Source organism: Helianthus annuus, chromosome 1 (assembly GCF_002127325.2).
Source record: "Helianthus annuus cultivar XRQ/B chromosome 1, HanXRQr2.0-SUNRISE, whole genome shotgun sequence".
NCBI lineage: Eukaryota > Viridiplantae > Streptophyta > Magnoliopsida > Asterales > Asteraceae > Helianthus > Helianthus annuus.
In genome coordinates this window covers 102,084,746-102,101,032 of record NC_035433.2, presented here as the reverse complement: position 1 = coordinate 102,101,032, position 16,287 = coordinate 102,084,746, and the positions used below count along the sequence as shown (strand labels likewise).

The window sequence follows — 16,287 nt, the reverse complement described above, 5'->3', positions numbered from 1 at the left end:
AAACATTAATTCTGTATCCTGGACAGATTGAAAATTTTGTGAAAATTTAAGAGGATCAGTATATCGGCAATCTACGTGAATTGTTTAAGGCTTGGTATGAAATAATAGCTTAACGGTGCTTGTGTCTTGTCAAATGCTGATATGATCCCCTAACACGCTCACAAAAAGATTGTGTGTACATATTTCAGTTTATATTGCTAAAAATGCAAAAAGATTTTATTTGTTCATCTTATTTTCGACAAACGACATTGGGAATCAGACATCAAAGCCTTGTGCAGATCATGTCTGTTTGATGAAGGTTGGGTAAGCAGGAGATGCTGAACTGTGAATGGTACATGTGTGACAGATTGTAAAAGTGTTTGAAAGCTCAAAATGTTCGAAAGTTCATTAATTTGAACTGTTTTCAGACTTGAAAAGTCAGCGTACTTCATAAATTGGTCAACCAAGGTCATTAATTTGGACTTGGTGGGCTAAACAGTTGACCAAGGTCATTAACTTGGACTTGGTTAACTGGGTGTGTTGGTGATCAATCAGGAATTACTAAAAAGTTAAAATTTTGAAAATAATGTTTCTGATTTCGCTCGAAAACACATGTTTCATAATAATTGGCTGATTTCGCTCCTGGCTGCTTCTAAGCTGATTCCGCTCGTAGCTTCATAAAGTGATTTCGCTCGAGAGTTGTGTGACCATTTCGAGCGGAATCAGACAGGCTATAAAAGCCACCTGATTCCGCTCCTGCCGTCACTTGTCTGATTTCGCCCTAAAGTATTCTCTCTCAGCGACCAAGAGCTAAACCCCATTTTCTTTGTTTTTCTACCGAAATGCTGCCCAATTTTTATCAGATCTTGTGATTATCTCATCTAGTAATCATGGGCAAGGTAGATTTAGGCTCTAATCTGGCTATATCATGAATTATTTGAACTGTCGGCATCTGTTATGTGAGAAACTTAGTTTTAGGGTTAAAAACTATTAAATCTGAACAATAGATCATATGTATGTTGTCGTTTTGAAGTGTAGATCATGTATTTGTGTGTAAATTGTTACAGATCTGAACAAATTGCATGATTGACGATGAGTGAGTGTTGCAGACTTAGATCTAGGATGTTTCAGTGAGTAAAATTGAAATCCAAACAGAACCCTATTGTCGGAATTAACAGATTAACAAGTTAACGGGTTCAATTTAGTGATCTGATTGGTTTAGTGAGTTTGATTTTGATTCCGCCTGTAATTGCCATTGATTGTTGATTCCGCTCCAAAGTAGATTTTATGATTCTGCTCCTAACTCAATTCAGTGATTTCGCTCCTAAGTAAAATAGTTGATTCCGCTTCTATGTGACTGTTCTGATTCCGCTCAAGTGTGTCAATGTGTTTCCGCTTCTAAACACTTAGCTGATTTCGCTTCTGAGGTGTCATGTGATTCCGCCCCAAACATTCTTGGGTGTTTTCGCCTGAAATGATTAGTCATTTCATGTGATTTCGCTTGTGACTGTTTGTTGGTGAAATTTTTCTAAGTATTGACTCATGTTGTGTTGTTGATGATTTGCAGGGTTCAAGTGTAATTTTTGATCCACTTCACAACAGCTGTTGTGAGTTGGATGTGAAGAAAAATACTGAATTGGCTAAGTTTAGCAGTATTCTGGAGTTCATGGGTCGAATACCAATTCAAAAGGCCTTGACTGATCAACATCCATTGTACAAATCACATATCAAACGATTCTAGAAGCATTCAAAGTATGATGAAGAAAACAAAGCAATTCATTCAATTGTGAAGGTGCACAATGAAAAGAAGGAAATTTTTATTACTGAGGCACTCATTCGTGAGGTTGTGAATTTTCCGGACGATGCAGAATCGCCAACAAAATTTCCAGAACGGATGGTCAAGGGTTCATGCTCAGGATGGGTTACCAGGGTGGATTGAATGTTGGAAATTATTTGAAGTCAAAATTACAGATACCCTACAAGTTTATTATTCATTGTATACTGATGTCACTTAGCCATACCAAGGGAAGTTACGATACAATGCGCGATTATCGGATGAACATGGTCACTGCATTGGTGTTGAACAAGAAATATAATTTCTCGTATATTGTCTTTCATTATATGGCCGAGAATATTACTACAAAGAGTCGAACTTGGACTTATCCAAGATTTGTGCAGATGCTGATCGATCATGCATATCCAGAGATTGAACGTGACTTAAAGAATGATTTGTTAGTTCAGTCGCACATGAGCAACGATTCTCTAAAGCAGCTTGCTAGATATCACCCAAACCACCCTGAACCAAAGGTAGTAGCAGAATTCTTCGGGTATATCAAGGATGCGAATTACGTTGATCCTGATCCAGTTGATCATCAAAACTTGAGAAACGAAGAAGAAATGAAGGAAGCAGCCTATGCTGATGAGCTAAAAACTCTTGAGGAGTTCAAAACCACCCGAAATGATTGGTTTGTGAAAGAAACGAGGAGGAGAGGCAAGAAAGTTACTCCTAAATCACAGGAGGGTGAGGGGTCTTCATCGCAGCCAAAGAAGAAACAAAAGAAAGTGACAGACGTTATTGGTTGATGAACCTGAAGTAGATGAGCCGGTTGTTACTGAGGAAGAAGATCCGTATGCTGGTATTGATCAAGTGATGCTTAATGTTGATGATTTAGTGTCTGAGCAAGCAGTTAATGTGGAAGCTGAGAAAGAGAAGGTCATTGATGACATTGAAGGTGATGATGTCAATAAAAGTACAACAAGTTCTTCGAGTTCTTCAGATGATGAAGCAGATGAGGCAGAACGTCTAAAAAGAATTGAAGAAGCTACAAAGAAAGAGAAACAGTTAAGGAAGAGGAAGAGACAGGAGAAAGATGATGCTGCTTATGTCCCATCACCTGAACACGTTTCTGAATCACAATCACCTTCAAGCGGCAAAAAGAAAGCAGGTGCAAAGAAAAGGATTGTATCTCCTAAAATCAAGAAAGTTACTACAAAGATTACAAAGCCGAAGATTGTGTTGAAGAAGAAACCAACCAAAGAACCCAGTAAACCATCTACACCACCACCTGAACACACACCAATACAATCACCACCACATCAAACACCTCCACGACAACTTACACCTCCCAGACAACCTTCACCTCCAAAACAACCAACACCTCCACAACAAACTTCACCACCAAAACAACCTACTCTACCCAGACAACCATCACCACTACATCTCTCTCCACCACAACAACAAACCTTGCTCGCATCTCAAGAAATATTTCAAACACCACCACTCACTCAAATTCAACTAACTCCTGGTTCTTCTAGCCACAGAGGTCTTCACATTCCTCCGGATAATCTTGAAGATATTGGAGATTTTGGCTTTGCAAATGATGAACAAGTAAATAAGTTAGAAAAGAAGATGGATGGAGTGCTGAAGGAAAACAAAGTTGTTGCAGCTGAAAGTAAGAAAGTTGCTGAACGTGAAAAGATTCTCGAAATGCGCGTGAAGAAATTAGAGTCTGACAACAAGGCATTGTTAAAGAAGATTGACACAGATCAGACTGAAATTGATTTTCTGAAAGTGCGAGTGGCAGAATTGGAAGAAGAGAAGGCTCGCAGAGATGAGCAGAACAAATATTTCGAGATGAAAAACAAAGAGCTTGAGGCTGCAAAAGCATTGAAAGAGCATGATTTCTACATGTTGAACAAAGTTGTTGAGAATATGCTTGGAACTTCGATTGAACAGAAGTTCGAAGAGATTCAAGTTGAAGAGCTTAGGGCAAAACGCCAAGCTGAGATTGACGAACAAATGAAAGATAAGGGTAAGGGTGCTGAAAGCAGTGTGGCAGCTGTTGAGAGATCAATTGTTCCATCTTTAGTGATTGAAAATCCAGTACCTATATCTTCAGTATCAGCACTTTTTGAAGAACCAGTAACACTGGAAGACCTTGCTGCTGATGATGATGAAGAAGATGATGATGAGGATGATGAGGGTGAAGAGGAAGAAGGTGATGCCGAGGAAGTTGACGATGATGAGAAAGTGTCACACCCCGACCGCGCTAAAACAACAAAACCGCAGCGGAAACGTCGGGAAGTGTTGCAACAGAACTATTGTTTCACAACCATGGATACACAAAGAGTTTCGTTTTATTGAAAATATTAACATTACATTGTCTTGACACATAACAAACACGTTAAATATCGACTATCATTGTTATTATGTCACTAAGGCCATGTCCAGCTCCTACGTGACGCATGCATCCTAGAAACCACATCAAGCAACAACACCTGAAACATATGTAAAAACTTAGTCAGCAAGGAAATGCTGGCGAGTACATAGGTTTTATAGGAGTGTCGGATTCATGGCTAGTTTAAATGTTGCAATACTTCATTTAAAAACTTTGTTTTGAAAAGAGTGTAATATTGCAACTTAATTAACCAACTCAAATCAAGCGGGTTATAGTTTATAAAATCTCGTAGCCATGATTCTTAACCCAAAAACATTTGTTTTAGTAAAGCAATTTGTAAAACATCTCGTATTAAATCGTTAATAAAATCTCGTTAATAAAACTCGTATTATTTCGAAAACCTCGTTTGTGTGATATCGTTCCAAAATCGTTTACCCAAGTGAACTAAATAACGCCACGGTATATAATATGTTGAAAACACTTATATATAAGAAGTACCAGCGGCGTATCTACCATGTTTTCACCACATTATACCCGTCCCGTTATCTAAACACTAGCCAAAAACCAATCGTTTACCCAGATTGTTTAACATCGTTTCCAAATCGTTTCCAAATTGTTTCCAAATCGTTTACTCGTTTAAATCGTTTACTCGTTTATATCGTTTAAATCGTCCTCGTTTTAATTGTGATAACTTATATATGGTCGTCTCGTTAATAACATTCAGACCTTCGTGACTCGATCACCTCGTTTATCGCTTCTCGAGTTAACAAACCACCAAAGGGTAAGTTAACAAATATCAGATTCAGTCGCTACCCACAACCCCCACACATAACCATGGGTGTAGTAAAGTAACGGGATTTGTCAGATCCTATGGTACCATAACCTAATACTGGTCGGTTGGGCCAAAATTAATGAATGTCATTCGTTATGTAACTACAACCATCAAGTTTTGTTCACATCATTGAAATCGTCATTAGTTTAGTAAAAATCGTTTTAATCGTTTTTGAAATCATCGTTTAAACCTTGAAAACATTTCGTACATATGAATCACCCCAAAACATTTAAAAACAGTAAAATAGGGGAACTATGTACTCACATGGAGTGCAAAATATCCTCAATCAATAGAACTTCAACAAACTCGAGCAAAACAGAGAAATCAAACAGCACCTAGTAATCGAACCACTAGTCAAACAATAGACGCCTAAATCGGAAGATCGGACAGAATGAGGTCTTGTAAACCAAATGAGTGTTGGAACTCATGTGTGTTGATGCATAGGATGTCTGTTGACTACGTCTACATGAAGTTCTAAGTCAAGATTAGTCAACAGGGGGTCAAATTGTCAAGTTTATGTAATTATAGATGTAGGTCCGCTTTTATGGTCATGTTATGTATAGGTCCGCTTATAGGGTTCAAATAGGTCCACTTATATGTCATTATAACAGGTCCGCTTATATGAACTGTCATATAAGCGAACCGGCTAGTCTATAAATAGGATGTCTTTGGAGCGGATCTAGGTGTGGATGTGTGTGCTCTGGAGCGAAACTCTGTCAAAATTTACTCAGGAAGCAAATAAAAGCAGTGGAATTAATAGGACAAGCTGTTGTAACCTTGTATACTCTGTTTCCGCCTTTGTATATGAGGATGAGCTACCTTGACTGACTTTTCGGGTCAAAACAACGGTCCAACAAGTGGTATCAGAGCTCAGGACGAGGAGTTCATACTACTACAGCTTATATCTGCAGAAATCTCTTACTTCTACTCACTTTCTCTCATACTTTTTCGGTTTTCAGTGGTTCCTACGGTTGAAATTGTCTGAAATTTGAGTATAACGTGTAAAACTTACTAATAACAAACCCTAGAAAGTTTTAGATTGAAATTCAGATTTAAAATGGTCAAAATTGGTTAAAAACTGAGGTCCGCTGTTACGGTTAATCGGAGATCCGCTCGAATTAACATGTTCGGTCCGCTTTTGTGACTCTGGTCCGCTCCAAAAACAAGCTTGGTCCGCTCGAGCATACATTTTCTGGTCCGCTCGTACGACACCATCTGGTCCGCTCGTACGACACCATCTGGTCCGCTCGTACGACACCATCTGGTCCGCTCGTACAACAAATACTGGTCCGCCCGAACGACTTCAATCTGGTCCGCTCGAGTAGTCCATTTAGTTGGATTTTCGCTTAGTTGGATTTAGATCAATCGGACATTATAGATCCGCTTTTGTGTCCAGATTTTCAAAAATTCGAAATTGTTTTCTAAGTGTTGGTTGATTTTGCAGGAATAGTCAAGATGGATGATATCTTCTTGAATCCTTTCAGCGACATGTACGCTTTCACGGGAAGTTCTGGAAATAATGATACGTCTTCGAGCAATACGAATGAGGATCCACCGAAAGAGAAAAAGAAAGAAGCTTGGGAGTCGGAGACTGCATTTGGTACATTCAACAAACCTCCGAAGCTGATGGCTATAGAAGACTATAGTAGGTGGTCAACAAAATTCGAAGACTGGTTGATGGCTTTCGCATTTGCAAGTTGGAAAAGTATGAAAAATGGATATGCAAATGGAAAGAAGAATGGTGAAGCATTGAGATCAGCTGAAGAAATTGAAGGATTTGTAGCCGAGCAAAAGTGTGTGGCTTTACTGTTTCAGTCGGTGCGGGAAGACATCATTTCATTGATAGACTACTCCAATGCAAAAGATTTATGGGAAAAACTCAAGAAGAAGTGTCTAGGAAGTAAAGAGATTGTAAAAAATAAAACGAAACTTCTTATAAAAGAGTTTGACATGTTTGGTTGTCTTAAAAATGAATCGGTTTGCAAAATGATTGAAAGGTTCGGTCATCTGAAGCTGGAACTTGCACGACATAAGATCACGTATTCTGATGAAGAACTTGTTGACAAACTGTTCGATTCATTACCAGATGAAGTGGATTGGAGATATTACACACTGATGTTAAAGAACACTATTGCTCCTGAAGATTTGACTCCAGATTTGGTGATTGAGAGACTTGAAAGTCATGAGCTAGAGCTAAAGAAAACATACAAAGTCAATCACTCATCTTATCAGCAAAATCTGGATTTGTACTATCCGAAAAGCTTGATGCCGAAAGCTACATCTCCAAAAACTGCATTTTCTGCTGAAAATGTTTCTTTAGCAAGCAAAGAAAGTCAAAGCAGTCCAAGCAGCGGAAGTCACAGTGGTTATCACTATGGGTCTACATCTTCTGCAAATCGTTCTGATGCGAAGTTTTCTTGCAACATCGCGATAGATTTGAAGAACACACAGAATTTTGATGAAGAGTCGGCTAAGCAACAGATGGTTTTCTTGGCATCTGTGTTGGAATCATATGAAGGGTTGGTGGCTGGTAAGATCGGGAATACAAATCTGACGAAAGAAGATTACGATCAGATAGATCCCGAGGAAATGGAACTGATCGACATTCGTTGGGCGATGGCAAGTGCAGTTCGACGTGCACAACGCTTCATGGAGATTACTGGGAGAAAAACGATCGGTGGTCCGTCTACGAAGTTGGGATTCGACAAATCCAAGGTGACGTGCTTTAAGTGTAAGCAGAAGGGTCACTTCAAGCAGGAATGCAGAAATGCGTACGCTGATGAGTCGGAGAATCCGTTTCGAGATGATTACTACAAAAAGGCAATTTATCATCAAAATAAATCCGAGCCGCCGAGATTGAAGCAGACTGAAGATAACAGAGACAAATCAAGGGCTCTCGCTGTGATCTATGATGTTGAGGGGTACGATTGGAGTAAGGAAGTGTTACCGGAAGAAGATGCGGTTGGTTACACATTCATGGCAAATGATGATGAACCGATTCCGTGGAAAGATGATCGTACTGACGAGCAGAAGTATTGTTATCGAAAAATGATTGCTGAAAACAGAATCTTGAGGATCTCTCGCATTTATCTGGAAGCAAGAAGAGCAAATAGATGGGATCCAGACAGAGAATGCTATCTTGATCGGTATGGAAACATTGCGATTGATGACAGCACACTCGATATGGAAGCTATCATCAAAGAGATAAAAGAGGATGATGAGTACTGGCAGCACAAATGGTGGGGAATGCCAACAGAGAAGATGATTGAAGAAGAGAAAGAAAAAGAGAGAAAGGAGAAGGAAGAGAAAGAGATGAAAGAAAAAGAAGAGATTGAGAAAGCAAAGCAGATTGATACTGGCTTAATTGATACTACGCAGGAGTTGACGGCAGAGAATCTGGGAAAGATGGCTGACAAGGTGTTGGCTGCGAAAGCACTTGAGGTAGACCCTAATTCTGTTACTGAGTCAAAGGGGCAGGTCAGTCAAATTGCGTCAACAAATGCGTCAGGTAACAAGGTCGACGGAAATGTTGACTGCAAAAATTGCACCAAACAATGCAATTTTTGTAGCACTGTCACGTACCTTAACAATGAGAAAATCAAGAATCTGACAACGAAAGTTAAAAATGTTGAGGATCAGATTCTAGGTCGTGACAGAACTGTAAAAGCTTCAACTGAACGGATCAAAGAATTAACGGCTCAAATCGAACATGATAAAACTGAACGTGAGAAAATAAAATGTGAAAATGAAAAGTTAATTCTTGAAAACCGTCAAATTTCTGAAAAGTTTGAAAAATTGAAAAGCATTGTCAAAGATAGTGATGATCGAAATGGCAAAACGTTTAAAGAAAACGAACATCTAAGAGCCGTGGTGAGAATAAAAGAAGAATCAATTAACAATCAACTGGATGAAATTGCTAAATTGAAACTTAAAGTTCAAGAAGCTGAAATTGAAAATGAAAGAATTCAGTTGAAGTTAAATAGCTATAGCTCAGCAAGCTTTGTTTTGCAGCATATTGTTCCCAAACCTATAGGGAAAAACAAAGCTGGCGAGGATGTGTTATCTGATGGAACGGGTGTAGGGTTTCACAAAGTTCCACCGCCAATCTTAGACAACTACACGAAAAAGCAGTCTAGTTTGGTGGAAATTGAGGAAGAAAGTGATGTTAAACTTCCTGAGAACATTGATGTCACGTTCACGTCGTCTTCCAATGACGAGGGTGTCCAAAATGATGTGGTGAAAAGTGTAGTAGACAAAGTGCTTAAACCGGATTGTGACACTTCTGAGGAGGATGGGTGTTTCTTGGATAAATACATTCCGAAACAAAAGTCCAAGTACAACTTAGATGAAGAATCAAATCTTGTCATGTACAAGATGATGGGTTCGGATAAGTTGTTTTCGGATTCAGAGTATCCGATAAAGAATGTTAACATGAGCAAATTGACAAATGTTTTCAAACTTGTTGAAATTGAGTTGTCAGCAGGGAATAATCTGAGCCGAAAGAAAGATAGGGTTTATAACAAGAAATATGTTAATCCACCACGTTTTTACAATAACAACAGAAACAATTGGTCGGGTGGTTATCAGGGGGGTAAACCATATCAAAAAAGAAATGTTCCAAACAAGAGGTTTGTCGAGAAGAAAAAGTTTGTGAACAGTTCAAGTTCATTGGCTGATGAAGAGAAAGAAATTTTTTCAAATCGAACAAAGAATTTTTTGAGAAGAGAGCTTCACAGGCTCAGTCTGAAGGCACGAGTCGAGTAGCTGATACTCGTACTTGTTTTAGGTGTGAGAAGGTTGGTCACATTGCACGAAAGTGTACTTATGTGAAGCCTAAGACTGAAGCTGTGAAAGTTCAACAAAAGAAGGTTGATGTGAAGGGTAAAGCACCGATGTTTGTTGAGAAGAAGATTGTTGAGAAGAAAAATGTTAAAATTGACAACTTAAAAGTGAAAAATGAACCCGTAAAGAAGTCGGTAACTAAAAATGACATATTTTACAAAAGGGTTGCAGTAACTCAACAGGTGTGGAAACCTAAAATTGAATCAAAAGTTGAGAAGAAAGTTTCAACCTCTGAGGTGAAAAAGGCTGAAGAATCAATTACGGTTGATTATGATGCAAATTTTCCACCTCTCAAGGCTGAAAATTTCAAAATTCAAATTGCGAGAGTCAAGGTTACACCTAAGGCTGATGAAGCCTGGGTGGACACCATGTTTGATTAAACAGTTTGAATTGCCGGAGCTTCCTGGATCGCGAAGCATGAATCGGCATCTTTCTTGAAGTTGTTTAAATGATGATTTGTTATGTGCAGGATCTTCCAAGACTTGTATCCAGGTGGATAATTGTTAAGTTCAGTTGTCTGTCGACTACATCTTCGTTCGAGTCTTAGGGTAGGGCTGAGTGTATTGTGAACAGTAAACGAGAAATCTGGTATTAGAAAGGGTCGCTTATAGGGTATATAGTGTGGACCGCTTTTGTGTCACTATATATATATGGGATGGCTCATATGTCATGAAGATTGGATCGCTTATATGACATAATGAGTGGATCGCTTATATGGAGGACATGTCCATATAAGCGATCCAGAGGGTCTATATATATGGGTGTCATATGAGCGGTTCCAGTAGTCCATGTGTGTGTTTTCTAAGGTGTAACGGCGAACCCCTGCCCGTTTGTCTCCAAGAGCTTGTAATTTGACATTTAATCAATACAGGAGACGTTAAGTAGTGAAATCAAGCTTTACGAAGACTAATTCAATGAATTCCGCCTCTGAATTAGTCTAAGCACTCTTCTGAACGACTCGTCAGGTCAACAAACGATCCTACAAGTGGTATCAGAGCTCAGGAGGAAGAGTTCTTACCGTTTAGCTCGATTTTCGCTCGAAATTCTCTCTTCTACACCTTTTACTGATTCAGGAAGTTTTCACGGTCGAAATTCGCTCAAATTTTCACAGCTTGTGCGCAATTGTACCAAGACAAATCCTGGAAAGTTTGAAGCAAAAATTCGAAGTTTTTAGGAGTCAAATCATGTTCGAAATGTGGATCGTTCATAGTGACATCATCATGAACCGCTTTTAGATCATGTTTTGGACCGCTTTTTTGTACAAATTTGGTTCTGACTCGCTCAAAATTGTTGTTTGGACCGCTCATTAGTCAGTTTCTAAATCGCTCGTGTGAACATTTTTTGGACCGCTCCACAATACAGTTTCGGGATCGCTCCAAAGTAACTTTCTGGATCGCTTTTGGAACACATTCTGGACCGCTTATTAGAACAATCTTGAATCGCTTATTTGGACACCTCATCTGGTCCGCTTATTTGGTCCGGATTACTTGGTTCGCTCATTTGATTCGCTGATTCGGACATCTGGTTCGCGTTTGTGTTCACAAAATATTTGTCGGGATATTTGGAAAAATGACAATGAGGTTTGATGTGCAAGAAAACAATGATCTTGAGAGAATGAATAGTTGGTATCGAGGATATCTTAGTGATTCTTATCGGAAATTGTCCAAAGAGGTTTGGTGTAAACGTTTTGAATATTTTCTGAGCAAGAAAGATGAAACTTTGGATAATTTGGAGAAACGTTTTGATCGTTTGATTGACTATTTGAAGGAAAATCAAATAGTGATATCAGAAGCTGAGATGGTATCAAAGTTTGCTAGTGGATTATCAGCTGAATGGGATGATTTTTTGAAAAAATTGAAAGGAAATTCTAATTTTTCAAAATTAACTTTGAATACATTCATCAGCGAACTTAAAAATCATGATAATGAGAATTATCAAAAGAAGAGAGAAATATTGGATAAAATAAAAATGAATTTGGATGATTTGAATTTAGATGTGATAAAAGAAATAAACAAAAGAATCAGTGTGTGTTGGGCAACGAAAAGAAATTTGGTATATGATATGAAAAGAGGTTGTTATATTGATGATAATAGAAATCCTCTTGATCTTGTTACAATCTTTGGTGCAGGTACATATAAGATAGAGAAAGAACAAGTGCCGAAGGTTGAAGAATCTGTGAAGAATGAAACTTCATGTTCTGAAACAGTATGCATCGAATGCGATAACTTCAAGACTGAAAATGACAAACTCTTGAAGAATGCGGAAAGTTTGACATCGAAAGTCAAGAAGTTGGAAGACGAGAAGCAAGCTGATATTAAACAGATTCTTATGTTACAAGACAATTGTGAGAAATTGAAAATTGAAAATGACAAACTGTTGGGTAAACTGAGCAGTTTGACATCAGAAAACAAAATTTTGAAAGAAAATGTAAAGGTTTTTGAAAGCAAACAGAAATCATCAGAAAATGAAGATTTCTGGATAAAATTGGAGAACAAAAATCTGAAAGCTAATGAAGTGAAACTTCAAGAACAGATAAATGTCTTGGAAAATGAAAAATCTGTTCTTGAAAACTTGAAAAATGAGAATGAAGATTCAAGTCTCATCTTGAAAGAATATCTCAGTTTGAAAAAGAAGCTGAGAATTCAAGAATCAAGATTGATGAACTTGAAAAGAAATTGATAGGTTTTGTGACTAAATCAGACAGTTTGAATTTTCCCTGTCCAAAACCAATCAATTCTGTTCCAATGAGTGACTAAATCAGACAGTTTGAATTTTCCCTGTCCAAAACCAATCAATTCTGTTCCAATGAGTGACTAAATCAGACAGTTTGAATTTTCCCTGAACTTGAAAAGAAATTGATAGGTTTTGTGACAAAGTCAAAGTTAAAGATTGTGGTGAAAAATCTGATAATATAAAAAGGAAAAATTTCAGAACACTGTTCTGCAATCAACTGAAAAGGGTGAATGCTCGAAGCAAAAACCTTTGAAGAAGAAAGCAGAACAGAAACAAAAAATTAAAAATGAGAAAATTGTTCAAAAAGATATTAAAAGTTCATCAGATCGTTCATCCAATCAAAAAGAAAAATTACAAAAAGTAAAAAATGAAAACTCAAAAATTGTTGGTAATAAGTGGTGCAGGTCGGACCACAGTGCTCAAAAGCAAAATTCAACAAATTTGAGGAAGGAATATCACCAGGCCAAACAATGTTACGACTTAAATGTTTGGTACAACGGTGGTAACTGGTATGATAACAGGGTGTGCTACAGCTGCAGCTATCAGGGGCATATTGTTGTTAACTGCCGGTACTGGAGTTATGAGAATAGGAGGTGCTTTAACTGCAACATCAAAGGTCACATTGCCAGAGATTGCCCAAGGAAATCAAATGAAAGATTGAGGGCTAATTCTCAGAAATCGGCAAAGATTCCAGTCAAAGTCAAGCCCCAGGAACAGAAGGTTCTGAAACCTAAAGTTCAAGAACAGTCAATTCAGGAAAAGAAAGTTAAACTTTCACAGGGGCAGAAAGACAGACTGAGGAAAAAGAGAAAGAAAGCAAGAGAATATCTCGAGAAGATTTTGTCCTCGGGTTCATCCGTTGGGAAGAATAAAAGTTCAGATGAATCTACTCCCTCAGTTGCAAAGACAAGCAAAAAGAATTCATCAGATACAAATCTGGGGACAAAAGAGGAGAACAAGAAGAAGAAGGTAACACCTTCTGACGATGAATCTGTTTCTTCGGAAACAAAGGAGCCACATGTCGGCAATGAATCTGACGTGCCGAAGTCAGACAAGCCACCTTCTGGCGATGAATCTGTTTCTTCGGAAACAAAGGAGCCACATGTCGGCGATGAATCTGACAGGTCAAAGTCAGACAAGCCACATTCAGGCAATGATTCTGGTTCGTCAAAGCCAGAGGAGCCATTGGTTGATGTAAAATTTTCGAAAACACCCAAGGATGGTCGGGCTTGGGTGGATCTTTTTAAATGAAAAACCTGACTTGCCGGAGATCCCAAGATGGTATTGCGGATCATGAATCGGCATATTTCTAAATCTGTTTGTGAAGTTGCAGGACTTGCCGGAACTCCCAGGTTTGTAAGCGAGGAGTAGGAATCGGCACCTTGAGAATTTAACCAAAAGATGGTAATTGGTTGAAAAACAGGTTTGAAGAGCTTGAATTGCTAAACTTACAAGTGGTTGTATGTTTGTGTTTGTTATAAATGGTTCAGAATGAGAACCAGTTGATCTTTCAAGTGGTTAAATCAGGGTCATTAAATTGGACTTGATTTAATTATCATTCAAGAATTTGGTAAACAAAGTGATGATTTGAACCCCATGTTTACAAAAGGTAAAAACAACTAAACTTATTTTCTGGAAAAACCATTCTGATTAAAATAAACTTGAGTGTTTTGAAATCATTATGGGAAAATAGTTTGTTGTGAGGGGGAGTTCTGATTGTTTATGCCAAAGTGGATGGAGAATTGAAGTGATTCTCATCATGTTGTCATATTTGTACAGTTTGTTTCAAATTTTCCTAGAAAATCAAAATTGAGACATATTTTGATTTTAGGGGGAGTAAAATTTTAAAAAAAAAAATTAGAAAATTTGAAAAAAATCCAAAAACATTAAAAAGTTAAAAATGAGTTTTTGTTGCGAAAAAGAGGAAATGATAGTAAATCAGTTGGACTATTACAGCACGCTAAAGAAATGTAATGCCAAAAGTGATAAACGGTCTCACTGATGATGTGACGATAGGTTTTTGTACATGATGTGTAAAATGTTTAATATATTTTTAAAACACCAAATTAAATGGTCAAACTAGCTTAATTACACATAATCGGCAAGTGCACCGGTCGTTATGTAGTCAAGTCGGTAAGACCGAGTATCAATCCGTGGACACAACGGCGCGACTCTCAATACTAAACTTTTGTCGAGTCCTAGTCTAATAATTTCGAGATGGATTTTTAGATTTTTAATTAACTAAGAAAATTAACTAAGAAAGCAGACAAGCAAACAGAACACAAATAGCAGATTTGGGTGCAGTCAGATGATGAGAAAGTAGCTACCTAGGCAAGATGCATGTCAATTCACTCACGGTTCCTGGAATGGAATAACTAAGTTTTGGCTACCCGGATCTTAAGGTTCACTAAACAAGACCTAAACTGGCTGGCAGATCATTCTCCAAACAGGTCGCAATCTAGGGTCAAGAAAAGCGTATAAACTCACCGGTTAATGTCAGATCACCTCTCGGTCTCTCTAACTAGGTTATGGTACCCTAAATCTAGATTACCTCTCGGTCTCACTAGAAACGGTACATCCGGGAAGTGTAAGGGATGTACGGGGTGGTAACTCTAATTAGGTTCTAACACGGTTTGCTAAAAATCACAAGAAAACCTAGGGTAATTCACTCTCGTGCAATTAACACCTAAACCGTCTAATGATTAAGACAACCCGACATCTAATCTCCTCTCGGTCTCAAAGATGGTAGAATATTTAATTACCAAATAGTTTATTAATTTGTTCCTAGGGTATACTACGTCTAGCAACCACAATATTTAGTCGAAAACACAAAGTTAACGAAATCACCTAACCCTAGTCTTAATTAATACACAATTAATTTTAACCAAGAAAAGGTGGAACAAAAATAAACCATCAATTATTAAATATGCATAAACATTAGAAGCATGACAAGAGCACTTTTACCATAACACTAAGCCAAAACAATAGTTAACCAACCAAGAAACCGTAAATAAAACTAACAATTATCCATAACCTAGGTAGCACAAAGAAAATTTAGCCAAGCATGGTCAAGAACAAAGCATAAATAAAATCAAAGCAAACGGGTTCAGAAAACATTGTCATGAGATTCAAGTTCAATAGAGAAAGCCAAAGTAATAAACAAAAGTTCTCTAACCGAAAGCAATAAACTTTATGATGCTAGTCTTCAACTCAAAGCTTCCTTCACAATAATCTTGCTCCAAATCGTCCCTGACTTTCGCTCCTAATGTTCGTCTCTTTTGTTTCGTCCACTGCCTACGAAAATTGTCTCCCTATAATAATCTTTTTTTTTTCTTTTATATGCAGCCAACAGCCCTCAACCGACCTCCTTTTCCTTTTCACCCTAACTTGCGCCCCACTTAATCTTCAATTAAATTCCTACAACAGTCCAACTCTTCAAAAATCCGCGCAGATTCCTTTGGCCCAACTTTGTTTCTTTTCCTTGAATTGCCGTCCACATGGACTTATGTCCAATGCATTCTTTTCTTTTTTTTCTTAAATTGCCGTTCAAAGAATAAATCGTATGTTTGGTGCATATGAATTAATTAACTCTGAACAAATGTGCACTTAAGCCCCTCATCATTTAGTATACATCACAATTAATCTTCTACTCTTAGCTTATTGCAAATCAGGTCCTCCAACTTCATTAATTAATTCTATCTTCCATAAATTGCAGTTTCAGCC

General features: G+C 37.9%; 1 protein-coding gene across 1 annotated transcript; it reads left to right on the top strand.

The window, feature by feature from the left end:
- Window positions 1-2,019: 2,019 nt before the first annotated feature.
- Window positions 2,020-15,966, top strand: LOC110928047 (glutamic acid-rich protein-like). Its single transcript, XM_022171287.1, has 3 exons — window positions 2,020-2,500; window positions 2,577-4,009; window positions 15,910-15,966. Exons 1-3 carry the CDS (start codon window positions 2,020-2,022, stop codon window positions 15,964-15,966), a joined length of 1,971 nt encoding a protein of 656 aa, XP_022026979.1.
- The last annotated feature ends 321 nt before the right edge of the window (window positions 15,967-16,287 follow it).